At 47.7% G+C, this 26,271-nt stretch overlaps 1 protein-coding gene across 1 annotated transcript; it reads left to right on the forward strand.

Annotated features, from left to right (window-relative positions):
• Positions 1–3,689: 3,689 nt before the first annotated feature.
• Positions 3,690–19,283, forward strand: LOC127190107 (glutathione S-transferase omega-2). The gene is made up of 5 exons (XM_051147152.1): positions 3,690–3,794; positions 6,489–6,711; positions 7,993–8,094; positions 17,724–17,830; positions 19,033–19,283. The coding sequence occupies exons 1-5, from the start codon at positions 3,736–3,738 to the stop codon at positions 19,202–19,204; spliced, it is 663 nt and encodes a 220-aa protein (XP_051003109.1). The 5' UTR covers positions 3,690–3,735; the 3' UTR covers positions 19,205–19,283.
• The last annotated feature ends 6,988 nt before the right edge of the window (positions 19,284–26,271 follow it).

Below are 26,271 nucleotides of genomic sequence, written 5' to 3' on the forward strand. Positions count from 1 at the left end.
TGGCCTCAAATTCTTCTTCCTCTCTCCTCAGGCCCCAAGTTCTAGTATTATAACATGTACCACAACAGCTTGCTTAGGTAAACCTTTAATAAATGACATTTCCTGTGCTCAGATTTAGTTCCCTTTAGAAGGAATAAACCATGAGGGGGAAATTGGGAAAACACCCTCTTCTGATATAATAGAACCTTTCGCAGATAGAATTCCCATTCTGGCCATTGTTATCTCAGTCCAACAGAAACTGTCAATGACCAAATTAAAACCACCAGGCCAACTCAGGCCGCCTGCTGGATTCCATAAAGCTCAAAGAGCTGAGAATGCTTTTCAGAAATATTGTCCAAGGTGGCTGAAAATATAAGCCATAACTTGTGATGTAGAAATCAAACTGACCTAGGGTGAATGGTTCGTGGATTGTGGACCTGGAGTGATATGTCGATATATGTACATCTCTCTGTTGGAAGAAAGGCAGCACTCTGGTTGAGGTGTTAATCGTTAGGAGGCTGTGTGTGGCCGTAGGGAGAATATGGATACCTCTATATGTTCTGCTTGGCATTATTGTGAACCTAAAGCGGCCCTAAAAGTTAGAGGCTATCAAATACACATCTCAAGTGCAGTGTCTATAAGTCACGTTTTATTGGTGCACAGCTGTACCCATTCGTTTATATATTGCCTATGGCTGTTTTTACGATAATTGAGCAGCGGAGACCTGAAAAGCCTTCACTGTTTACTCTGTGAGGAGTGGTTTTCCGACTGTTCGTTCCATTGTACTTGGTACTGACTAAGCTATTGGATGGGAGTGGTATTCCCAGAGTTAAGCTCCCCCAACTCTTCTCTCTTTCATTTCATATTTGTGAGACATTTAACAGGTGCACGTCATCTTGCTAGCCTTTGTTTACTTATCTTTTGAATGGGACAAGCTCTGTAGGACACTTACAGGACCAGTTTAAGTGTAAAAGGCACTGGTAAAGCACCAAACAGGTCAGAAATGATTCATTTTGATTTTGAAATTCTGCCTTTTTCTTGTACCCTCACTTTTAGGATCTGGATGTGCTTTCCTCAGTTATCTGCTTTATTTATGTGAAAGGCGAATGAAAAACAGAGAATAAAAAGGAGCACATGGCTGTTCCTAAGGGGTTGAGGTTTTTATTATAGATATAAGGGAGAGTACAGGCAGAGGCAGAGACATCTGGGAGAGCCCAGAGTGGCCATAACCAGAAGACTGAGTTGGGCCATATGAGGAGAGGGGAGAGGGAGAAAGAGGAACTAGGAGCAGCAGCCGAGTGGTCAAGAGGCCAAAATGGGTAAAAGAGCCAGTGTAACCAAAATGGCTGGATTATATAGAAAAAAGCAGCTCGGGGGAAGGGCAAGCCCTACCCAGTCCCAGGGCTGCAGAAGTTTAGGGCAGGAGGTGGACACACACACACACACACACACAACCCTGCAACAGGTAGACACTGAGGGATGCTGGGAGAACCTGATGGTCAGTGTCCACTTTGATATGTTAATAGGCACCTCAGCCATTTGAGACCCAACAAAAGGTACTTTTGTCATCTCAGAAGCCATCTTCTTACCCCACCTTACTTAACGTGGCATGGCTGTTAAGCTCCTTGTTTCTGTTTTACCGCCAAGCTTGTCTTCTTGGTCAAAGTTAGTTCCAGGGGACTAGTTGCCTGTACCTGCATCTGCCACAGCGAAAGGTGAAAAGTTCTTGCCTCAGCACCAGATACCAGGTTTCTGGCCAATACCTAATTCGTATACTGTAGCTATCGATGATGCACTGCCTTTAAGCTTAACTCCCACGGAATCACTAGATTCTTTACTAAAACTGTAGGTGAAGCACTGCTCTGAAGATTTCAAGGATCCTTATTCTGTAGAGGAAAAAAAAAATAATTCTTAGCCAAGGCATTCTGGAGAGGCGAGAGTTCCAAAGGCCCAGGGTTGCTGTCCTCTGAGGCATGTGACGAGGCTCTGTTATTTCAGTGAGAAATGCTGCGATTCAATAATGAAGCGGCCGTGATGTGCCATAGGCCTTTCCGGACATAAATGTTCCATCGCTGCAGCCCAAGACAATGAGCCTTTTAAAAGTCTTTGGACCTTTAAAGTGTTTTGACTCTATTAAGTGTTCATTTTGGACAAATAATTTTATTTTTGTGGGGCACTTTTGTGAAGGAGGAATCGTATAAGTGACATGGCACAGACGTTTGGGGAGTGAAATAAATCATAGAAATAACACTGTGAATGAGACATTTAATGCTTTTCTTTCCTTGACATTCCCTAAAATGTGTTTTCAATCCATTTCCACTTCCTCTCAGTCCTGGAAAGTTAAAGGAGTCCCTTATTTTCCCCTGCTGGAATTTAGGATCTCAGCCTGTCAGGGTCAAAGTTAAGGTCAGCTACCTCCGACCTCAAGGAGACAGGGAGATGAGGGAGTGGCCACTGGGTTGCTGAGCTCTAGGTCCTTGGAACCTAAAGTAACATCTTTCAGAACGTTAGGCTGGAGGAGTACTCTTAAACAGTTCTTGGCCTCTAGGTATCGTGTTCTTATTCGCTGCCAGTTTTTCAGAATGTGGGTAGAAATCTCACAAATAGGATGAGGGAGAGGCGAGCGCTGTGTGGCATTGAAGTTGGCACATCGCTTCCCAAGGGATACAGGGTGTCAGCGCATCCTAAGTCACAAACGTCCCATTTGCCGAACTGCGAGAAAGTTTGTTTAAAAACAAAAAGCAAAAAGCAAAGCAAGCCGAATCCGTTATCCGGAAGGTATGGTCAGTTATCTACTTAAGGTGAGGATTTGTGACAGAAAGGGAAAGTTAATATTGGTCTGGTAGGGCTGGAGAGATGGCTCAGTGGTTAAGAGCGCCGCCTGTTCTTCCAGAGGTCCTAGAGGTCCTGAGTTCAATTCCTAGCAACCACATGGTGGCTCACAACCATCTATAATGTAATCTGATACCCTCTTCTGCAGATAAAGCACTCATATGCAATAGATAAAATGAATAAATCTTTAAAAAAAAATTGGTCTGGTAAACTTTTATTCGATTCCTTTGAAATCCATGCTGGGGTTTAAGTGTCCAGATTTCATCATGAGGATGAGAGCCTGCCACATGCTTTCCCTGTGTGTCTAAAGCAAGAAGTACTTTCTGGGGCTTGGTTTGGTATTTACTGTTGCCCTCGCCCCTCCATGGACATCCATATCTGAGGAGGTGTCTGTGAGGGGCTAGATTATCCAGCGGTCTCAGTTCACTTCCTCTCTGCCCTCCTCCCCCAGAGTGCTACAGACTGATTCAGTTTGAGTCTGGAGGGAGCACAGCCGTACCTGGAGCCAGCAGCAGCAGAGGACTGCAAGGCAGACACTGTGAGCTTCTGGGTACTGCAAGACACCTGGAGGTTGATGTCTGAAGATGCCACCAGAAGCTTGGGGAGAGGTAAATCTTCTAGACTTGGACCCTCAGGCTGGGGGAGATGTGTGACACAGCTCCAGTAGCTTGACAGGAGTAACTGGGCTTTGGCCTGTAGACCAGGACCGAGGATGGTCTTGGGCGGCTCCCCTCCACAAACTGTGTGATTGTCTCCTCTGGAGCTTGAAAGGCTCAGTGCACAGACTCCTTCCGGATGTCCATCAGGTGAGCAAGTCCCTTCCCCGCAGGGCTAACCAGATTCTCCGCCTTCTCTCCCCTGCCCTGCCCTACAGGAAGCTCTCCCCCAGGGCCAGTCCCTGAGGGTGTGATCCGAATCTACAGCATGAGATTCTGCCCTTACTCCCACAGGGCCCGCCTAGTCCTCAAGGCCAAAGGCATCAGGTGAGAAACCAGGGACCATGTGCTCCCTGAGCATCGTAAAGGGTGCTCCTATTTAAAGTCTCCGGCTCCTAGAAGGGGCTCTTCTTCTCTTTTGTCTGAGGCTGAGTGGCTGGAGGGACTGATTTTTGTGCAGGCTCTCCTGGAGTGCTGTGTTCTTTTCCAGATCAGACTTTCATGAACTTTGGACCAGGCAGAGCAAACTGAATGATGCTGTCAGTGAACTGACGCCCCCCTGCCACCTCCCCCCACCCCCCGGCAAACACGCACTATTTAGGAAAGGCACAGCCAAGATCACTGAGGCCTCCTCATGCTTCTTGTAGCCCTAACCTCTGCCACAAGCAGTTTGGATTAATTCTCTTCTATTTCTCCATGGTGCTTAACTATGTCCAACATTTTCTAATTCATTCTGTCTTTCTACCATTTCTTCTCCTCTCTCCCAACCTATGACAGCCATTAAAAAAAAAAAAAAAAAAAAAAAAGAGTTTGAGAGAATAGGGTCTACCTCATTCGAGGCTACAAGATAGCCCGGCACACAGTTGGTATTCAAAAGGCAGTGGGGCTTGGGAGTGTTAGCTCAGCGTGCAAGAAGCACTGGTTCACACGCCCAGTTAGCACATAAAACCAAGTATGGAAGAACACCCTCGTGATCTCAGAACTTGGGGAGGTGGAGGCAGGAGGATCAGAAGTTCAAGACCATTCTTACTTACATACCGACTTCCAGGTCAGCCTTGGCCGCGTAAGACCCTGTCTCACAAAAACTTCAGCCTCTGGCTCTGGACTTGGAGTGTCCATCACAGGAGCTGGCATCAAAGTTTCGGTTCATGTCAATGAACAGAGAGACCAATGTGGAGATATTTTAAATAACATTGTATTAACTCTGCCTAGATGCATACGTATAACGTGCATTTCCATATTCTTCCCTCTTGTCCAAATCTATTTGTTCCATATTGCTTGTTTATTTTCAGAAACATTAGAGTGGTACAATGTGCTGCTCATTTGGGGACAAACTGGTAGCTTAGGAACTGATGCCAATATTTGTGGGGTCTTATTTGCTTTAGAGACAGTCTTACATAGCTCAGGCTAACCATACACACATTGTGTGTCTGAGGATGACCTTGAACTTCTGACCCTTCTGACTGTCCCTCGAGAGTGTGGACTTAGAGCATCATGCAGGCTCTGATCTTTTTAAACCTACTTTATTTGGGGTTCCTTAATGCCTCTTCCTCCCTTTCAACACCAATCCTTCCAACACCCCAACACCAGGTAGGAGAAAAGAAGGCTAGCAGGGAGAAGGGGCATAGTTCTTTTTGGCTACTTCCTGCTGTTTAAGGTCCCCAGGTTCTTTGGGGGCAATACCAGTGTCTGTCTTAGGATATTTAGCCAGCAGCAGAAAATGGACCAACAGCCCTTCTCTTCCTCCATCAACTGCCTCCTCCATGCAAATTCCAGCATCTCCTTCCTCTTTCTCTCTGGGCTCTTGTATTTATACCTTTTTGGAGTCTGCACAAGATGTTTTCCAGCTGGCAAAAGCCATGCCCCTGCATGAGGCAGTTTCCTGCTGACAAAGATCATCTGCTCTCTCACAAGGCTGTTATTAGCTGTGGACAAACTGGAGCAGTCCCATATCCCACACCTGGGGTTAAAACAAGAAGTATGCTTGCATAACATAACTGAGTTTTTAAAGAAATCAAAACTTCCACAACGGCATCACCATGGTTGGCTTCTGTGATGCTGGGGATGGTTGGTATCTAGGGCTTCCTGTATCTTGGTAGGCTTTTTACCCACTAAACTATATGCCCAGCCCTGTAATTAGTTTCTTGGGATGGAGTTTCTCAACCTTAGCCTACTCACTGACATTTGGGCCCAGGTAATTCTTTGTTGGGGAGAGGAGTGGGGTTGTCCTGTGCACCCCAGGTTATTTGTTAGTACCTCCACCTTTACCGACTAAGATTGTATTCCATCCCCCAGATGAAATCCAGAATGTCCCTAGATAATGATATACATTCCTTGGATGGGGGAGACATAAACGAATCTGTTGAAAGCCGCCATTTTGGAGAATATAACCATGTGTTTCCTTTAATCTTTTTAAGTATGTGTGTATGTGCCTCTGGTAACTCCCTCCAATAATTTTGACCCTCCAATAATAATGTGTAGGAGAGGACTGAAAAGTGATTGCATGCTAATATACTAGACATGCTCCCAAACAGTATACATGATCACTGTTTTGATCATCACAGGGATGCCAAGAGGTGGGTATAGTTATGGACACTGAGCAGGAGGAGGGGAAGGAACTGGCTAAGATCTCAGCTTGACCATACAGCTTGATGTGTTAACATTCACTAAGTCTATTATGACTTGCAAATAGCACAGGTGTCTTTTTGTGGTCTTTAGTGTCTTAGTTTGGAGGCATGGTCTCTATGTTACTCTCTAATGTACAATCCTCCTGCCTCTGTCTGCTGGGTCTGGGATTACAGGTCTGAGCCACCACATCCTGTTGTCTTTGTGCTTTTAAGCTTTAAGCTCTCATCACCACTGCAGGGATAAACACACATATGTTACATTTTGCACCAAACTCCAACGTCAGAGAAATAGCTCTAAGTATGAATGTTGGTGTTATAGCTGTTTCTCTTTTCCAGGTGAGCTCCTGCCTGTGTGGCTCTCGTTTCTAATCTTCTTTTCCCTTTGTTTTTTAAGGCATGAAGTTGTTAACATTAACCTGAAAAGCAAGCCTGATTGGTACTATACAAAACACCCATTTGGCCAAATACCTGTCTTGGAAAACAGCCAATCTCAGCTTATCTATGAATCTGTCATCGCTTGTGAGTACCTGGATGACATCTACCCGGGAAGGAAGCTGTTTCCATATGACCCATATGAACGAGCTCGCCAGAAGATGCTGTTGGAACTGTTCTGTAAGGTAGACACAGTTACAGAGAGCCACACAGGCTTGGTTTTTCTGTGTGTGTGTTTCCCCAACTTTAGTCCATCCTAAACTGGATCGTGACATAGTTTCATTGTTACCCTGGGAGCCTCTGAACAACAACTCACATGGGACTAGCGTCAGGTGCCAGCATTGATGTTCACAGTGGGAGGCAGAAGCTCCCGTGGCTAGAAATGGGAGGATTGAAAATGCTGGAACTGCTGTCCCTTTTAAAAGAGCGTTCTCAAGCTCCAGAGAAATACCAAATAATGGGGGGAGATTATGCCTGGAAGAGTTGCCTTCTTAGCAGGGCAAGAACGGTGAGCACTCTAGTAAACATGAATAATGGGGACAGTTGTTGATAACGAGAGAAAAGGTGACAGAAAAGTTGGGACAGTTCCCTCTGAGAAGAAATAAAAATGACTTGGTGAGGAGCTGGGGAGATGGCTCAGTAGGAAGTGCTTGCTGCAGAGACATGAAAGCCCGGTTCTGGATCCTCCACCTAACATAAAAACCCAGCGTGGCAGTGCCTGCCCTGTAATCCCAGTGCTGGGGTTGGGGTTGGGGTTGGGGGCAGGGTGACACAGGAGGACCTCTGGAACTTGCTGGCCTGCTAGTCTAACTGAGTCTGCGAGGTCCAGGCTCAGTGAGATGTTCTATCTCAGAGAGGAAGGCACCAGCCACCAAGCCTCATCCCAAGTTTCATCTCCTGGACCCATGGGGTGAAAGGTGAGAAATAAGAACTGAAAGTTGTTCTCAGACCCCGACATGCATTCGTGGCACTCACGAATTCATGCTGCATGCGCATGTGTGCACACACACCCCCAAATCCATACACAAATAACTTAAAAAAAAAAAAGATGCACCATGATTGAAGAAGGTACCCACTCTGACATCCACTGTTGACATCTGTGCACACAAACACACACACACAAATATTCATGTACCCAATTTAATGCTATTAAAAGCTGACATATACTGAGCAGTCAGGATGTTCTAAACTTCCTCTGACTATTGATTGGTGCCCTTCTTGGCTGCCCTTGGAGGTGGGTACTGTTAGTGCTTCAGGTTTTTCAGACAGGAACACTGAAGCTTAGCGTGTCTGTGTGGCATAGGAATGGCTGACCAAGCAGGGGACAGTGAGAACCCTGCTAAAGCAGCAGAGCAGCTGCCGTGAGAAGTGCTTCCCAGAAGCACAGAAAAGCCCCAGAGTCTCTCAGTCAGAGTGGGAACAGGTCTCACGAACATCTCCACTAAGAACCTGTGTCCTCTGATTAGATCCCACATTTAACCAAGGAGTGTCTGGTGACGCTGAGATGTGGGAGAGAGTGTACAGACCTGAAGACCGCCCTGCGTCAGGAGTTCTGCAACCTGGAAGAGGTACATTGGAGCATCTCTCCTGTCAGAGGAATGAGCAAACCTATGTAGTGTCTCTAACCTAGATACCTGACATCGCCTGCTTGCAATGTGGTCCCTCAGTGGTCATCTGTAACCTGCACATACTTGCATGCCTGACCTGCTTTGGAATGATTTTTTTTAAAAGTTGTCAGGGATGAGCAATTATCCTTTCCTGGCGTTGTGGCTTTCCCTAAGTATTTCTGCATGGCTCCTGCCCCTGAGGCTGAGGTATCGGTTAGAGGCTGTGTGGGACCTACCTGCTGCAAACTTGTCTAATAATTGTCTGTTCTCTCACTATGCAGCCAGAGGGAGGCATGTCAGGGCTGCTGTCATGCTTCCTCACCAAGCTAGCAGGGACTGAGGCTCATCGGTCTGTTGCATCCTTAAAAACAACATGGCTACTGTGACTCCTGGTGTTGCTTTCCACTCAGGCTCTAGCAAACACAGAAGAGAGAAGTGGCAAATGGCTGGACCCTCTTAAAGGACTCACCCAGAAATCGAGTGACTGGGTTAAACCTCAGTGGCCAGAATTTAGTTGTCAGGTTGTGACTGTCAGCAGAGGAGGCCGGGGTTTAACTTGTAGTAGGGACATTCTGACATCACATCAGTGTTGTGCGTGTTAGACAGGAAGATGGATGTGACAAGGAGCAATCTTTGCTGGCAGAGCTTCTTAGGCCATGTTGCTGTGTGCTACCCACCCATCCTGAGGACCCTGTGCGGCTGGGATTTCCTTTACCGCTGGTCTAGACATTGATAAATTGTTTTGTATGGGTGGGGTTGCTCCCTTGCTGACAGCCAGAAAGCTACTATCTTTATCCCTTTAAGAGAAGACTGGCTATTAATATTCTTCCATTTGACTTTATCAACTAGAAGCAGATTAAATTCACACACACACACACAGTTTCCTGACTCGGAGTGGTACAGTTGCAGGAGTTTTGGAAGATGAATAATAACTTTTGTCCTGAGGCCTCAGACTGCCATGACCCTGACCCTGAGGAGCTAGCAGATGGTGGGGTCATGAGTTTAGGGGTGGCGCTGTTGGATTCCAGAGCCTTGGGCAAGAGGAACCCTGGAAGGTGGTTCCAGAACTGCTTCGCCAACATTCCCTCTGCTCACAGTGTTGAAGAAGGCATGAGAGAAAAGACGTGGGAGGTGAAGTGATAACAGCTGCTTTGAAAGAAGGAGTCGAAACCATTCTGAATAGAGACCTTTTAGTGTCTCTGTATCTGGTAGGGGTGTAGGGGTTGTTTTGTCTCTTTGTGTGTGTGTGTGTGTGTGTGTGTGTGTGTGTGTGTGTGTGTGTGTGTGTGTTTGGGGTAGGCTTTCACTATGTAGCCCCCGACCTCACAGTGATCTGCTTGTCTTTGCCTTCCGAGTGCTGGCACTGAAAGAGTGTGCCACCAACCCAGCTACTGTCTTCTTTTAGGATCACCCCACCCTGCCTCATCACGTTCTCACAGATCCGTGAATACTGGGTCATGTTCAGGAGCTGAAACCAAAACAGAGTTTAGGAGCCATTGAAATGACATTTCTGCTGCTTGACTGCTCTTGTACACGAGTCTCTGAAGCTAGGGTGTAGGCCTGGCTCCTCCTCTTGGCCTTCCCCAGCCAGCATCTGTGCCACAGCTGGTGCACACTGTCTTACTCTCTGCAGCGTCCTGCAGAGGCCAACAGTACTAGTACTTTGCAGATGAGAATGGCTGCTGGTGAAGGCTGGAAACTAATTTAAGGATGCAAATAAAAGGCTGGAGAGATGGCTCAGAGGTTAAGAGCACTGAGTGCTCTTCCAGAGGTCCTGAGTTCAATTCCCAGCCACCACATAGTGGCTCACAACCATCTATAATGAGATCTGGTGCCCTCTTCTGGCCAGCAGGTGTACATGCAGACAGAGCACTATATACATAATAAAAAAATAAAATAAAAAAATAAAAATTTGAACTCAGGTATGTTAAGTGCTAGGTTGGAGACTTTCAGAAGAGAGAGATGGTGTGTTGAGAGAGCAGGAAATTGGGGTACAGAATTTCATCAGCTGATGTGAAGTAGTAACTGCAGCTGACCAGGCAGGAAAGGGAGGTTCTTCCTGCTTTGCTCAGTAGTGTGGAGAACAGAGGGCAGGGCCACCAGGATGTCTGGAGCAGGGCTGGATGTGGGACTTGGCTGGACAGGTTTCAAGGGACTATGACAAGATGGACTTTGGTGTAGTAGCTATTGAGGTTGATTTTCAGATCTGTGGCCAGTAAACATGTTTCTGGAGGGACGATCCAGTTTGTTCCGTTTGTGGTGTTGCGGGACAGATGTGTGGAGCCAGGGCTCCGGAGAGCCATATGTAGACTAGCTAGTAGTGTTAACTAGAAAAGACTGGAATACATAACCAGCAGAGTGGTGACAAGAATGTCCTAATACGCCCTGAAAAACTAAATTAAAATGCAAAACAAAGCCCTGTTTTGTAGCATTTGCTGATTTCAGTGGCCAAGCATCCTCCCAGCAAGGCCAATCTTTAAGGCGCTGTCTCTAAGCTCAGTTAGGAAGAGGTGTGGGCCACTGGCCAGCTCCGGTGCCTCCCTGACCAGCACTTTTCACGTTAGTCAGAGGCTCAGACATTCCTGTTGTTAGCCAGCTGCCACTCATGCCTTGTATAGACCACTGATGTTCAGCTTGTTTCAGCAGGTTTGGATGGGAGTTCTGTCCCACAGAGTGTTAGCAAGAACATTAGCCACCACATACAAGATATCAGACCCTGAAACAGTCAGGGGACATGAACTATAAGACCCATGCCTCCAAATATTCATATGCAGATTCTAGGTCCCAAAGTGCAGACTCGAGGTGAGCCTAGTGACATTAAAATTTACCAGCATAATTCTGACAGAAATGCCTCCTTAGCTTACGTTAGCATTTTTCTCATCATTATTTTTTGTTTTGTTTTGTTATTGTTGTTTGCTTGTTTGTTTTTGAAACATGGCTTCTCTGTGTAGCCCTGGCTGTCCTGGAACTCACTGTATAGACCAGGTTGGCCTTGAACTCACAGAGATCCTCTTGCATTGAGATTAAAGGCATAGATCCCTTCATCTCTCATGTGGATGTCATAGACAGGATTTTTTGTGGGATGAATACACACATGGTATTTCTGAGAGACAAAATAAGCTGATATTTCCCCCCCTTTTCTCTCTGTGAGTGTGTGTGTGTGTTCATGTTTGGGGGTTTGGGTCGGCTTATGCCACAGTGGATACATGGAGGTCTGAGGACAGCCTCTGTTGATGGTCCTGGCCTTCTGCCTTGATGGAAACAGCCTGACTTTCGTTGTTCCTTGCTTTGCGTACCAGGTCTCCCACCTCACCGCAGGGGCGTTGCTATATGCTATCTTATGCTATCTCACCCAGCTTTGCAAGGTCCTGAGATCTGATCTCAGGATCTCACGTTTGCACCCACTGAACCATCTCCCAGCCCAAGGTCAAGATGTTAATGCAAAATATGCCACATGATAGCCTAGCAAGAAACTCAGTTTGCATTTTGTGGCTCTAAGCTCCAGGTGATCTTTTCCTTTTGAAATATGACTTGAGTGCTCTTTTTATTTAAAATGATCTTTAAAAAATCCGATTTCCTCGGTGTGTTGGTACGGGCCTGAAGCTCAGGCTGTAGAGGCTAAAGCTAAGAGGGTCACAAGTTTGAGGGATCCTGCCTCAGAAAACAGCAGCAGCAACAAAACTTTAAAAAATACCAAGAATTCACTTAAGGTTATAGAGATAATATAAATAAAATCTACTGCTTTGACGATCAGACCAGCCGCCTGCCCTCCCACCTGCCTGTCTTGAATGCTGGCATGCATTTTATACTGTTGCGTGCTGCAGAGCAACACAGTTCAAACCCGCCTCAGAGCGGCTTCCTAGCTCTTCTTGACTCACCGGTCTAAGAAGCGTACCCTTTTTAGTTTCTTTTGTATCGTATCGACTGTTCCATTTCAACACCACACTCGAGCCAGGTTCTGTTTTTCTTGTCTTTGAGGATTCCAGTACGGCTGGACCTTTCAGGGGTCCTTTGCGACCGGGAGTCTTTATTTGGAACGTTTTCGTGGCGGCGGCTGTCAAATCCAGTGCCATGATGTGCAGAAGCCGGCTGGATTGGCCAGGTTTTTCTGATGCGTTGGGTCTTCTTCCCTCAGTCTGTGGTCTAGCTACCAGGCTTTGGCTCCGCCTTCTGGCTTCGCTTGGTCCCTGTCCAGACTTGATGGAGAGTGGGCTGAAACACACGGAGGGAACCAGGACCTGATGGCTTCGTCTTCCGAGGTCACTGGGCGCGGCTTGGTTCAGCTCCTTCGTGTTTGTTGTCCCGCATTGCATTCCTGTCCTTTGCACTTCCGTGCAGCTCCCCACGCAGCCGAGATGCATGCCTTGCGCGCACAGTTTGCCTGAGGGCTGTCTCGGCTTCCGTAGTGTGTGCACCAGTCAGGAGCTCCTGTCGTTTACTGAGTTTAAACTTCACCCGTGATGTTTTAACGTCTTTCTTTTTCTCCTTTCCCCCTTCCCACTCTTCTTTCTTTTCTTTTTCCCTATTCTTTTCTTCCCACCCTTCCTACATTTTTTTCCCAGACAGGGTCTCACTGTGGAGCCCAGGCTAACTGACTGCAAACTCTTTGTCCTCTTGCCTCAGTTTCTCCCGTGCTGGGGCTAAAGGCATATTCTGCCATGCTCAGCCATAATGTTAATGTTTAATTTGTTTTTTCTTTTTATGGGCAAAAGGAGATTTTAGCCCATTAGTTTGTGCTGTTTGGTTAAATTTACTGTTTTATAAAAATTGTTCCAACATCTTGTCCACTGGCATTCTAAGATAGTACCGGCCTTTCTTGTTAGTTTGAACAGTTCCAACTAGAGAATTTCTCATATTTGAAGGTTATTTGACTGTTTTTTAAGACGTTTTTGTTTTTGTTTTGTTTTAACTTTTGTCCCAATTTATCTTGTGCATACGGGAGTATAACATTTAAAAATATCGAGGGGCAGTATTTCCTGTTGAGCTTTCTTCCTTGGTGTCAGGCACAGGAAGGAAGCCCTCGGCCTCCGTAGAGATGGAGTATTCACGTGCATTAACACCCACCATCCACTGGTCTACAAGAATTTGGCCAGGTAGTGCCTAACTTTTACAAAATGCACTTTGGATAAAATAATTGAGCCCATTAAAAGGTTTGCCTCTGAGGAGTTTCAGAGTCCCATCGACTCCTGAATGTTGGTGAGATGCATTTTGCATCATCGTGGATTAACTTGGTCCCAAGTGATGGGCAGAGGCAGGGGCAGGTCTGGCCTGAGGCCCACTGCCCAGACTTCTTCCTAACAGAGCAGTGAGTCTTTTTTACAGGAAACCTGTTCACTGCACCATGAGCTCAGGCTCGGCTGTTCTGTTTCTGTGTGGCAAGAACCTGGAATTTAGCATTTTGAAATCTCCTCCTATTTTCTAATAAACTCAAAAAGACCTCTGTCCTAGATCTGAGTGCTTTGCTGCGCCCTCTGATGTGGGCTTGTCTGCTGCTCCTGTCCTGGAGGCTGCCTGTGCCTTTGCAGAAATGGGTGTGTGTGACTTCCGACTCTTAAGAATTGTCCCCTTCTCCATTAAGTGCAGGGCATCCAAGGGGAAACTCAGCGCTGCTTGGGGACTGGAGCCCAAGGATTTCGCGGTGATGACGGGCTAAGCGATGGCAGTGTAGCTCAGGCGGCTGTCTCAACAGTTGAAGATTTTGAAGAGTTGAAGAGTGAGTTGAAGACTGGGCTTTTTCGAATGCCTGGTCTAAAGAAGTCTGGGATTAGCTTTTAAAAATTGCTCTCCTGTTATCAAAATTGGAGTGATATGTGAATCCAAACAGTGTGTGTCACAAGAGTAGATTCCTCCAGTTCTGTTAATACTTCTTTCTCAAAAGCCTTACAGGTTCCTTTTTTCTCCTCTTTGACTTATGAGGGAGCCTTGGTCACTGCGCCACGCCACCTATAACCACCAGGGGGAGCCCCACACATTTTTTCCACGTGGATTCCCTGATGATATTCCTCCTTTATCCCACCAGGGGGAGCCAGAGAGCTCCCTAGCAAGTAGGTGAGGGGTTTCACCGGTTCCAGGGCGGAAATAACGCATCTTTACCAAATCGAACAGGCCTCCTCTGTTGCAGGCACGCATCAGCCACTCCCTATCACACCTCTAGTCTTCCTTTTCAGTGACTGGGGAAAAGAGAATAACATTTTTACTTATTTATATTCTTAATTCATAAGCGTGTGTGTGTGTGTGTGTGTGTGTGTGTGTGCAGGCACACATGTGAAGATGATAGGATAGCCTGTCTGTTGTTGATCCTCCCCTCCACCTCGCTGAGGCAAGGCTCTCAGCTGGCTCTCCTCCGCCTTAGTCAGGGGGTCTTCCAGGAGCTTCCCCAGATTCCCAGTCTCAGCCTTACGTCTGCACAGAAGTGCACGGCTTACACATGGTCTCGTTACTCTATCTGCCTTTAACTGTTGTTTTTAACGTGGGTTTGAACTTAGGTCATCCCACTTGCATGGCACTGCATCCCACTGATCCATCTCTGAAACCTCAGGACACTTTAAAGCAGATTCTTCCGAATGTTGCAAACACCAAATGCCCCTTTGTAGGATCTCCCTATCACAGCATCTGGGATTCTAACCGTGGGGTAATATTGCGTGTGTGAGAGGTACCAGATTTTGATAGAAGGGGATTGCTGAGGATTCTAAAGACAGCTGCAAATCTCCAGTGAGGCCAGGCCATGGTGTCCAGTGTCAGCGGGAGGCAGCTGTAAAGGAATCCATAGAGAGGTGCCTTCCAGTGGAGGAATGTTAGGCTTCCCCAGCACACCACTCGCTTTTCTCCTTGCGGTGACCAAATATGTGACAAGAGGGTTTATTTTGACTTATGAGTTAAGGGTATTGTCAATCATGGCGGGCAAGGCCTGGTTTGCAGCTGTGGAAGCAAAAACATACAACTGCTTGCTCACATCTGTGGGTGACAGGAAGCAAGACCAAGCTACTGAGAGTTGGGTGGTTTTTAGCTATTTCTGAACATTCAGGCAGTTTAGAGCTTTCTGCTTAGTTCTCTCCCCCCTGTCTTAGTTACTTTTCTGTTGCTGGGATGAACACCATGAGCAAGGCTTGCTTGCAGTTCCAGAGGGTTAGGAGTCTATGGCCCTCATGATGGGAAACAGGGCAGTAGGCAGGCCAATATGGCGCCGCAGCTGAGAAGAGCTCACGTTCCAGTCCACAAACAGGAGGCAGAGAGCTCTACCTGGACACGTCGCGAAGTTTTTTGAGGTCTCACAGTCTACTCCCTGGTCACATCTCCTGCAAGACAACACCCCCAATCCTTCTTAAACAGTTCTAACACTGGGGAACTTATGGGGGCTGTTCTCACTCAAGGCTCCATACCCAGGCATCCAGGACGGAAACCAGCAGCAGACACTTCTCATTGTTAGATGCTTTTGACTTGGTACCATCTTGTTAGCTTCTTGGTGCCATCTAATGTTCTTCCAGACTTTCAGGACAATGACCAGGCTCCCTCTACACCAACCTGGGGAACATGGAAACTTAGACTTCAGGGCCCTGAGGTTTGCTTTCCCTTCTGAGAAGGCGAGGCCGACAGGGGAACTCACAGGTCCTCCGTCAGGATGGTGTCCTTTCTGGGGAGCCTTCAGGAGCTAGACTGTTCACACATGCTTGTGGTTCGTCACCATAGCCTCTGAGGGGGCCACAAATACCACCATCCCCTTACACATGAGGACGGTGAGGCGGCGCGAGGAAGGAGGCACCTCCTCCTGGGTTCTGTGTTGCATTAGAGGTGAAACTCTGCACACTGAGCACATCTTTGAATATAAAGCCCTAACCAGACCACAGTCAGGAGTGTGCCACATTTGGAGTGTGCCTGGATTTTGGTGCCATTTCTACTTTGTGGAGTTCTACCTTGAGTTTTCTGAGCTGGGGTCCTTCACTGGCTTGGGGCTCACTGGTTCAGGTGGCTCTCTATCAGGGAATCTGACTCACCTGTTTCCACTTCCTCAACATTGTTGGGAACACAAGAGTGCACCACCTCACCAGCCTTTTCCTGTGTGGGTTCTGAGGAGCAGCTTTAGAAAGCCCTTTACCTACTGAGCCATCTCCCCAGCCATGAATGTACAGTTTAGCTCTGGGCAAAGCTCTGTTCCTCAGCAGGCTCTCCAAACCGAAGATGGGACTCTCAGCATAGCTTGCTTTCAGCAGCTCGGGGCCTGGCAGTCTTCGCCAGCAACAAGAGGGCAGTGTCGAGCTGTTGTGTGCTGTGTACAGTTCAGCCTGTGTGAGCAGCTGGTTTAGTTAGGCCAGTTCAGTGTGCGTGAGCAGCTGGCTTAGTGGGGAGCTTGGCATCCCACTGTTCTCTCTGGGAAACAGTGGTTCAGCAGTAACTACTTGTGATTAGGAAAGCTGCAGGCACTATTTTGTGGCTGTCTGGCTGTGGTCTGTTGAAAGTGTGTTTTCCAAGCCAGGTGAACCTGCTCACCCAGCACTTGGAGAGGCAGAAGCAGGCGGATCTCTGTGACTTTGAGTCCAGCCTGGTCTAAAAATCGAGTCCAGCACAGCCAGAGCTACACAGAGAAACCCTGCTTAAAAAAAAAAAAAAAAAGAAAGAAAAGAAAAGAGAAAAAGAAAAGAAAAGAAAAAAGAAAAAGAAAGGAAAAGAGAGAAAGAAAAGAAAAAAGAAAAAGAAAAGAAAGAAAGAAAAGAAAAGAAAAAAGAAAGAAAAGAAAGAAAGAAAAGAAAAAAGAAAAAGAAAAGAAAAGAAAGAAAGAAAAGAAAAAAGAAAAAGAAAGAGAAAAAAGAAAAACAAGAAAAAGAAAAAAAGAAAAAGAAAAAAAAGAAAAGAAAAAAGAAAAGAAAAGAAAGAAAGAAAAGAAAAAGAAAGTGTTTTCTTTACAGTTCATCTTTTTGGGTTGATTTGTCCCATTTGAGAAAGAAATGTTTTGTTTTGTTATAGAATGACGTTGAGCAGCACGATGTTTGAAGAATTTGAATAAAAGAAGAAAGAATGGTGATGACAATGCTGGCATGCGAGGGAGCCAGCTACACAGCATTGCTCTGCCCAGCATTAGCTCTGGACCCACTGAGCTGAGAAGGGAGAATACAGGGACTGCAGTTTCCCCGTTAGTGTGGAGCATGTGGGTGATGCGGTCACAACTCCAGCAAGTGGAGTTTCCAGTGCTGCTTTCTAGCATCTGGTTCAGAGCCTCATGTTCCTGGGGAATGGGCAGTGTTGGCCTGAGGCGTGGTTTCCCAGCTCTAAGCTGAGCTGCTCTCGAGACAGCCGAGGACTCAGAGGACCCTGTCCTAGGCGAAGGGAAGGGTTGGGCCACCTCTGCCTGGGTTGCTTTTTCCAAATTTTCCAGTCAGATGAGCCATGGTTTTTGCTCAATGTTGAAGGGAGGCAGGGAACAGGATGTGGCCAAGAAGACTGTGGTCCTAAAGGTGTTGGCGGAAGCATGGCGGGGAGGGATAGAAGACTGGCAGGCTAGTTCTCCGTCCTTGTAGTTAATCTGCTATTTTTTATTTAGCAACTGCAAACATGTCAGCAAGTGTGTAAATTAACTGGCCATTGTTCTGTGTTTCTAGATTCTTGAGTATCAGAACACTACTTTCTTTGGTGGAGACCATATATCCATGATTGATTACCTCTTCTGGCCCTGGTTTGAGCGGCTGGATGTCTACGGACTCTCTGAGTAAGACATTTGATTAGCGACTGCAAATCCAGAGCGCCAGTTGCTGAGAGCGCTGGGCCTTGCTAACTCCCCTGTGGAGCGTCGCAGGATGCTTGTGGAACAGAAATCAGGGCTGGAAGCCACTCATGCAAGATTGCCTGTTCTAAATGCACTGTGTTCATCTCCTACCGAGGATAGGGTCACATGTGACCTACTCTCTGTGGATAAGACCCTCGTGCCACAGCTTCCCTCGTGCTTCAGAGCCCAGCGTCCCCTGTACCCACAGACACTTGAAATCATCTGTAGCGCCCTCCACAGCCGCACACTTGGTCCTACTGAGTCACTCAGCACATGCCACACACCTGAGTCCCATCTCATGCCACCCCCCCCATAGGAATGCCCTTGAAAAAAAACCAGGTTTTATAAGCAATGCATGTGCTATGTTCATGCAAACAAAATGGCAAACATACCACAGAAGTGTCCCACTTTAAAGTGTGGCAGGGATATTTAAAGTTTTGTTACCTCAATGCACCAAGGTGACACTGGCCATGTGTAATGTGTGCTGTGTGCTGGTGCTGAGTCAGATCCCTGCCAGCCATGTCAGGCATACCAGACATTTGCAGTATTTGAAAAGGAACCCTTCCAGTCAGACAAAGAGACCGGGTAGTGAGACACACAGGTAACTCATAACCCCCCTCCTCGCAAGGCAGAGTGGGGAGCCCGCCCCCCCATTAACAAGACTCCATTGTGTCCTGGCTGCCCACCCACCAGCCATCTTCCCTTAGTGTGGAGTCTTGCAGATCCTAGACCTGAATTCCCTGTCCATCTTTGAAAAGGCCTGGATTCTAAGGTTTCATGGTTGCTTGTATTTATTTTAAAAGTGTTTGGGAAGCTACTCACCTTTTTCAAAGCCCTAAAAGTAGAGTCTGCAAATAGCCTAAGACTGTTTGCTCGAGGTTATCAGTCAGCCAGGAATGAAATAGAAACTCGGTTCCCCTGCCTCATCTCACAAATATTTCATCACCCTCCCAGAAGCCTTGTGACAATGTCAAAGGATGGACACTCACTTCCAAGTAAGCCTTTTGTCTTCAATAAAGATCAGGCTTGCTGCATAATAACTAAGCTTACCATAGTTTTCAAAGAAACCCATATTTTTGTTTCTTTCAAATCTACAAAGTGACAAATGTTCTCTGTCCCAACCTTCTCCCTTTTCTGTCTTGCAGCTGCGTGAGCCACACCCCGATGCTACGGCTCTGGGTAGCCACCATGAAGCAGGACCCCGCAGTCTGTGCCCTGCTCATTGATAAGAACATTTTCCTGGGCTTCTTGAATCTCTATTTTCAAAACAACCCTACTGCCTTTGACTTTGGGCTGAGCGCCCCCGCCATACGGTAATCACTGCATTGCCCAGGGTTCTCAGTACGTCTGATCTGCATCCTGGCTTGTCTTGGGGGTCAGTGCATTTCTGTTCTTTTCTTTCTTTCTTTCTTTTCTTTTCTTCCTTTCTTTTCTTCCTTTCTTTTCTTTTCTTCCTTTCTTTTCTTTCTTTTTTTGAAGTCTCTAATAAACATGGAAATGTTAAATATAGTCTAACACTCACGTGGATGACTCCTGTAGCCTGTAGCTTCTAACGATTCTCTAGAAAGTGCCTGGTACTGAAGTGAGACTGCATTTTGGGAGCTAGCGCGACCCTGGGCTCCCCAGCCTCTGGCCAGTTTGATTCCCAGATTACTGGTCACAGTGCTGGAACTAAGGGCCTGATTTGACAGCCATTTGTCATTCTAGATCGGAACACTCCAAAAGCAAGAGGAAACCTTGAGAACATAGCAAAAGTGGGGGTGGGGGAGGAGGAGGAGGAGGAGGAGGAGTCAACTGCACACACTCTATGTTGAAATACCCTTTTTCAAAAAGCAAAGAAACACTGCTGCCCACATGGGAAGGCATGCATATCATTCCTGTTCAAAGTTTGGCCACGGGCCTGGGAGACACCCAAGGGTCTTGTGACTGGAAAGAATTCTAACGCAGGAAATGAAACACCCGTTTATCACCCTGGACCAACGAACGACGTCAGACTCTCACTGGTGTTACTGGAGCTCAGGATGTCTCACAAAATGTTTTATTAACCAGCATCCTGTCTCCAAAACACCCCCCTCTCTGCTCTAATCCCAGTCACAGGCAAAGGTCACTGCTGGATATGCGTCACTCACTCAGCTGGTTCCAGCAGATGCCTCTGGCTGCTTACTGGGTACCAAATCCTGGACCATGGGGCAGATAACAAAGATGAAGACATGCACCAGAATGGTCCAGGGTTTAGCTGTGGTGCACTAGAACTTGCCTTGCAGTGATGACTTGGCCTGGCTTCCCTGGAGCCCTCTATAAACTTGACCAGGCAGTGCAGAGAGCACAGTGAATTTGCTGGAGGTGGCTGGTCTGCCAAGCAGGTGCCTTCAGCAGGCAGCTGCTGTCACTTCCTGTGGAGCAGGACTGACACTGCCCCATGCTGTTTTATGCTAGTGTGTCCTCATCAGCCTGTGGTCGTTTTGGCTTTGTTCTCACTTGAGAGTCTTCCAGCCGGTTCAGCATCCCCAGCCATGCCCAGAGGCCAGGCAGCAAGTGGGATGCTTTGACTCCTCCATGCTCCTGCTTTGTCCTTTGTTCAGACCAACCTTTCCTCCTCCCTACATCTCAGCTGGCTCTGCCACCTGCTGGCTGTGGGCCTATTTTGCACCATATAAATAGTTACCCTTACCCGGTGCTACTCCATGCCACTTAGACAGAGGCAGGCTGTTTCGCTAGGTGACCAGGCCTGCCAGAAAAGGCACCACATGACAGGCAGTCTGTGCTACCATCTGGTCCGGATGTGGCGCCTCGTTGCCATGGTACCCAAGCTCCTGTAGAGTAGATTCTGTGAATCATGACTTGCTTGGATCTGCGGTTGGAAAGAGGGAATCATCTCTGTGGGCTTTGGGGTCTGATTAGCTCTGCAGTTGTCTCAAGAGTCTCCAGCCTGTGCCTGTGAACTGCTGGTGCACAAAAAATACCATATCTCTGAATTAGAAAGGCGGAGGTATCTTCTTGAGGCCTCACTTATTAATTTACACAACTTGAAGACCCCGGAAATACAGATGAGAGAAAAGTGTTCACAGGGGGAGAGGGTGCAGGCTGGTGGCCTGCAGCCTTGTTTGAGTTTGAATGCCCTTTGGGTAAGTGTGACTTGTGCATGCTGCCAGGGTCCTGGTTTCATTCACTACCTTTAACTTGCTTCTTTTTGTTGTTGTTTTTTCTTTTTCATTCCTTTAAAAAAAATGTGATTTTAAAGCCGGACGTGGTGGCATAAGCCTTTAATCCCAGCATTTGGGTGGCAGAGGCAGGTGGATTGCTGTGAGTTCGAGGCCAGCCTGGTCTACAAAGTGAGTCTAGGACATCCAAGGCTACACAGAGAAACCCTGTCTCGAAAAAACAAGAAAAAAAAGGGACTAAATAAAAAAAACCTGCGTCTTGCTGGCATATATGTGTGTGCACCATGTACATGCCTGGTGCCTGAGGGGGCGGCTAGAAGAGGGCATGAGATCCCCCGGAACTAGAGTCACATGGCTGTGAGCCTCCATGTGCATGCCAGCAATTAAACCTCTGGAACAGAACAAATGCTCTTAACCACAGATCCTTCTCCCCGACCCCTCCCTTGGTTCTGGATGTCACCTTCCTGACTCATACAATGGATGGAGTCACCAATCTTTGGCTGAAAATAGGAGAACTGAGCCTGGGGACTGTGAGACAAATCAATAATGTTTCATAAAGAGATCTTATAGGGGTTGGGAGAAGAAATATATGTATGACAGAAATTCACGACGGCTGGGGCAAAGGCTCAGTAAAGGCCTAGCAAGCTGGACATGGTGGCACATTCCTGCCGTCCCAGTACTGTGGAGACTGAGACAGGAGGAATCCAGTTGCTATCCAAGCCAATCTGGCTAAATCTGTGCGCCTACAGACCAATGGGAGGTGGGGAGCCTTGAGTGCACTGGCTCTTCTTCCTCTTCCTCTTCTATTTAATTCTTTCTACGTATACAATGTTCTGCCTGGGTTGTACCTGCCTTCCAGAAGAGGGCGCCAAATCTCATTATAGACGGTTGTGAGCCACTATGTGGTTGCTGGAAACTGAACTCAGGACCTTTGGAAAAGCAGCCAGTGCTCTTAACCTCTGAGCCTCTCTAGCTGCTCTTCTAAAGGACCCGGATTCATTTCCCAGCACACACATGGCAGCTCCCACTCACCTGTAACTCCAGTCTCCCGGAATCTGGCCCTCTCATCTGGCCTCCAAAAGCACCACAAAAATGTAGTATACAGATAGTCATACAGGCAAAACACCCATACATAGGAAAACAATTTTTTTTTAAAGGTGGAGAATAGAGGAAGACACCTAGTGTCTTTCTGTTTCTGTTTCTCTTCCTCTCTCTCTCTCTCTCTCTCTCTCTCTCATACACACACACACACACACACACACACACACACACACATTTGTGAACACAAGGCAAGTATCAAGATAAATAATGAAGAGCTGCATAAATGGTGAAGCCAGGAAGTATTTTAACTATTTTTTTTTGTCCTGAAGTGAATGGTGCTTGGCATTTACTTACAGACCAGAAAGGGAACTTTGTGAAGCTTTGTTTCATCTGATACTCTGTCCCTGATGGTCTGAAGGCAACATGGAGGTAGATGTGGGTGCCCTTAGACGTCCCAGGTGCAGTGGGAGAAAGAGATGGTTGGCCTGAGTGAGGGGGAAGAAGTCACTGTGACTTTCTGAGGAAGCTTCATCGCAAATCTCCACCTAAAACCTAAACGCCCCATTGGGTATGGGGGAACAATAAAGTGTGTACTGAGTGCTTGATGCATGAGAGGGACTTCCCACCTTGCAAGGTGAGGAATAATTGGCCCCATCTTACAGATGGGCAAGCTGAGGCTTTGATGTCCTGTGGTTTGTCCAGTCATCCTAGAACTGGCAATGGGCAGAGCCAGGGTTTGCACAAGGGCTGATTCCAGAGCCCATGCCCTTAGCCTCGAGGCCCCTGCCTTCACTAGTCTGCCTGGGCTCTGCCCACCCCACCTTCCCCTTCGGCTGGGAGGAACAGGAGCTCTCAAGCAAGACTTGTCACTTTGGCTTTGCTTTCCTAGTCTCTCTGATAGACAGGGCCTGTAGACAGTAGTAGCTGCCATTTAGTGTTTGCTGACTGAGCATCCTGAGTCCAGGATGGGGTTGATGACCTGATGGGGGATGGTGTGCCTGACAGCCCAAGGGGAATCTCACGAGGCAGGTGTCACAGCTGTCTTCTCCCATGTTGTCTAAGAGGGAACTCTGTGTCTCCAGAGCTGCAGAGGTTCTGATGTACTTGCTTTCCACATTCAAAGAGCCAGTGAGAGTGGAAATCAAGGTGTGACTCCCTGACCACCCCACTAAAGCCCATCAATGTTTCCTAGGAACCTGGCACATGTCTGGCACCCAGGGAGATAATAATGAAACAGTTCCTGTAGGTACTACTGGGCTGAAGGGGCCCCCAGGAAAGACAGACTCCATGTGGGAGGCATTGGACCCACTAGAGCAACCAGAAGTGGGAATTTAACTGTGAGGAGCTCATGTAGGCGAGAGGCATGATGGGTCCTGGCTTCGGGGCCACTCTTTGGGCCCTAAGCTAAGCACTTGGCACCTTTTCACACGGTATCACTGGCATCAACTATCCCCGTTTCATGGCTGAGGTAACAAAAACCCAGACTCACAGTAGGACCGAGTCTTGCTGTGCTAGGAATAGTCACAACTAGTCCCTGCACCATGCGCTCACTGGGGTGCCTCGTGAACAGGTCTCGTGTGAGGGCCTCTGTATTTGGATGGTGTGTGGAGCTGGGGCACAGGGCCTGCTTGTCTTGGAGTCTGTCTCTGGGCCATTAAACACCCAGGTGAACAATCTCAATACTTAAGGTTTGTGTTGGTCTGGGTGCCTGTGGCTCATGGAGCTTCCTGTCTGGCTAGAGGATAAAGCATCAGAGGAAACCACAGACAGGACTTCTTAGACCCTGCACTAGGCGCAGCTGTGGTTCAGGAGAACCTGGTTGCTTAGGGCATCTGCTGTGGGCTGGCTTGGCGCTGATTCTTGGAATATAAGTCTATAGGAGTTGCTTCCTCGTCTCCCGTTAGGACTGACCCGCATCCTCCAGTTAATACCCCGCTACACCCACACCTTCCAGAAGTTGCAGTCAGCATTATTTATGCCATTTGGAAGAGACTCAAGGCCATAGCCAGTCTTTTCGGGGGTCTGTCTAACTACTGTCCCCTGAGAACTCGTTCTCAGTCCACTCTCCGGAAGTACGTAGGCTGGGAGGTGTGCCTCTACGGATATGAACTCAGTGAAAGGGGGCTGCAGTGAGGAGATGAGAAGTGGCTCTTTGCTCGCTGTTTCTATGTGAAACACGAGCCCAAGAGAAACCAAAAGTCCAACTCCAGGCTGTAAGAGAAACAGATGGAAACAAAGCCGTCCGTACTCCCCTCCACCCCCGCCTCCCAAACCCTCTTTGGGTCTGAGCATTGTCTACAGTGTTGGCTTCCTCATAGTGCCTGACTGGGTAGTGCGCATGCCTGTCACTCAGAACTTGCTTCAGTGCCTTGTTCTTGCTCACACGTGCTGACAATTAGCCACATGCCTGGCTTGATGCACACACAGGAAGCAAGGTCTTCAGCATGGATGGGTAGGGGAGGAAAGCTCATTTTGGAACAGGCTGAGTGCTCAGACATGTTCACTCCAGTGTTGCTTCTAATGGAAAAAAAAAACCCCAAAAACATTGGAAACTAGGGCTCCTCGGTAAGGAAGATGAATAAACTGAGGAACATGGGAATACGGAGTGAGGCAGGCAGCTATTTTAAAGAGTAAGGTATACAGACACGTGTCCCAACAGGATGAGCAGGAAAGTTAGGTGGTATTACTTGTCAGTTTAAAAAAATCATGATGGTATTGCTGTGTGCGCATGTGTGCATGTGTGTGTGTGTGTGTGTGTGTGTGTGTGTGTGTGTGTGTGTGAATACTAGCTAAAAGAACAGCTATCTTTAGAAAAGTTAAGTCTAAAAATTCTCCCTGGGAGGGCAAAGCTGGGTCAGAGAAAGGGGGCTGAGGCCAGCTCCAGGCACGTATCCGCCCCACCCCTCAAGTGGTTCTTGGCTCTGCTTGCGGCTCACTACTGGCCAAACCAAATGAACTGGCAGCTCTCCCAGGAGATGGAGACTAGACCGAACAAACTCTGAATCACAGCCTCGGAGAGATTGGACGTTCCCTGACCACTGGTGCAGCTGCTGCCAGCCTTGCTCTGGAGGATGGCCACATGCCCCTCACACTCACACCACACCGAGCACATAATTCATGACTCTATAGCTGTAGATGGACTAGGCAACTAAAAAACCATCAGCAGCTCACCTCTGCTCGCTGCACGAAGTCAAATTGTACTTTAGCATTCAAGATGTTTATGGTTTGGCCTCACAGACTCTTCTCTATTTTAAAAAAAATTTACTTTATAGCCTAATTGTAGCCCACCTCCTCTCCTCCCAGCCCCACCCTCACATTCACCCCGCCTTGTTCCCTCATCCCCTTATCCTCAGAGAAAGGGAAACCCTCCCCATCACTACCAACCCACCCTGACACCTCAAATCCTAGCAGGACTAGGCACGTACATCCTCTCCCACTAAGGCCAGACAAGGCAGCCCAGCTAGGGGAAAGGGATCCAAAGGCAGGCAACGGAGTCATAGACAGCCCAGCTCTAATTGTTAGGGGACCCACAGGATGACCCGGCTGCACATCTGCTACATATGTGTAGAGGGCCTAGTTTTCTCTGTAGGCCTGCTGGTGGTGTCCTTGCTCCCTCTGGCTGCCTCAGTCCTTTCCCCAACTCTTCCATAAGACTCCCCAATCTCCACCTGTTGTTTGCCTGTGGGTCTCTGTATCTGTTTCCATCGCCTGCTGGATGAAGAAGCCTCTCAGAAGACAGTTACGCTAGGCTCCTGTCTGCAAAGCATAGAGTATCATTAATAGTGTCAGGGGTTGGCTCTCTCTCCCATCGGGTTGGGTCTGAATTGGGCCGGTCATTGGTTGGCTGGCTATCCCCTCAATCTCTGCTCCATCTTTATCCCTGCACTACTTGTAGGCAGGACAAATTTTGGGTGGAAGGTTTTGTGGATGGGTTGGTGTCTCCCTCCCTCGTTCCAACTGGAAGTCCTGCCTGGCTACAGAAGTTGGCCTCTGCAGACTCCATATCCTCCACTGGTAGAAGTCTCAGCTAGGGTGACCCCCATAGACTCCCAGAAGCCTCCCCCATCCCAGAGATGCCTGCCTCCTTTGATTTCTGTTCTCTCTCCTCGCCTTCCTCCTCCTCATTCCTGGTCCCTCTCTCCTCCCCTCCTTATCCCTCTCCTGCCCAGTTCCCTCCCTCCT

The sequence above is a fragment of the Acomys russatus genome, chromosome 5, assembly GCF_903995435.1.
Source record: "Acomys russatus chromosome 5, mAcoRus1.1, whole genome shotgun sequence".
In the NCBI taxonomy this organism is placed as follows: domain Eukaryota; kingdom Metazoa; phylum Chordata; class Mammalia; order Rodentia; family Muridae; genus Acomys; species Acomys russatus.

Coding starts and splice junctions, on each gene's coding strand:
- LOC127190107 (XM_051147152.1), top strand. CDS start 3,736: ATGAGATTCTGCCCTTACTCCCACAGGGCCCGCCTAGTCCTCAAGGCC. Junction 3,795..6,488: donor CTCAAGGCCAAAGGCATCAG/GTGAGAAACCAG, acceptor TTGTTTTTTAAG/GCATGAAGTTGTTAACATTA. Junction 8,095..17,723: donor AGTTCTGCAACCTGGAAGAG/GTACATTGGAGC, acceptor CTGTGTTTCTAG/ATTCTTGAGTATCAGAACAC.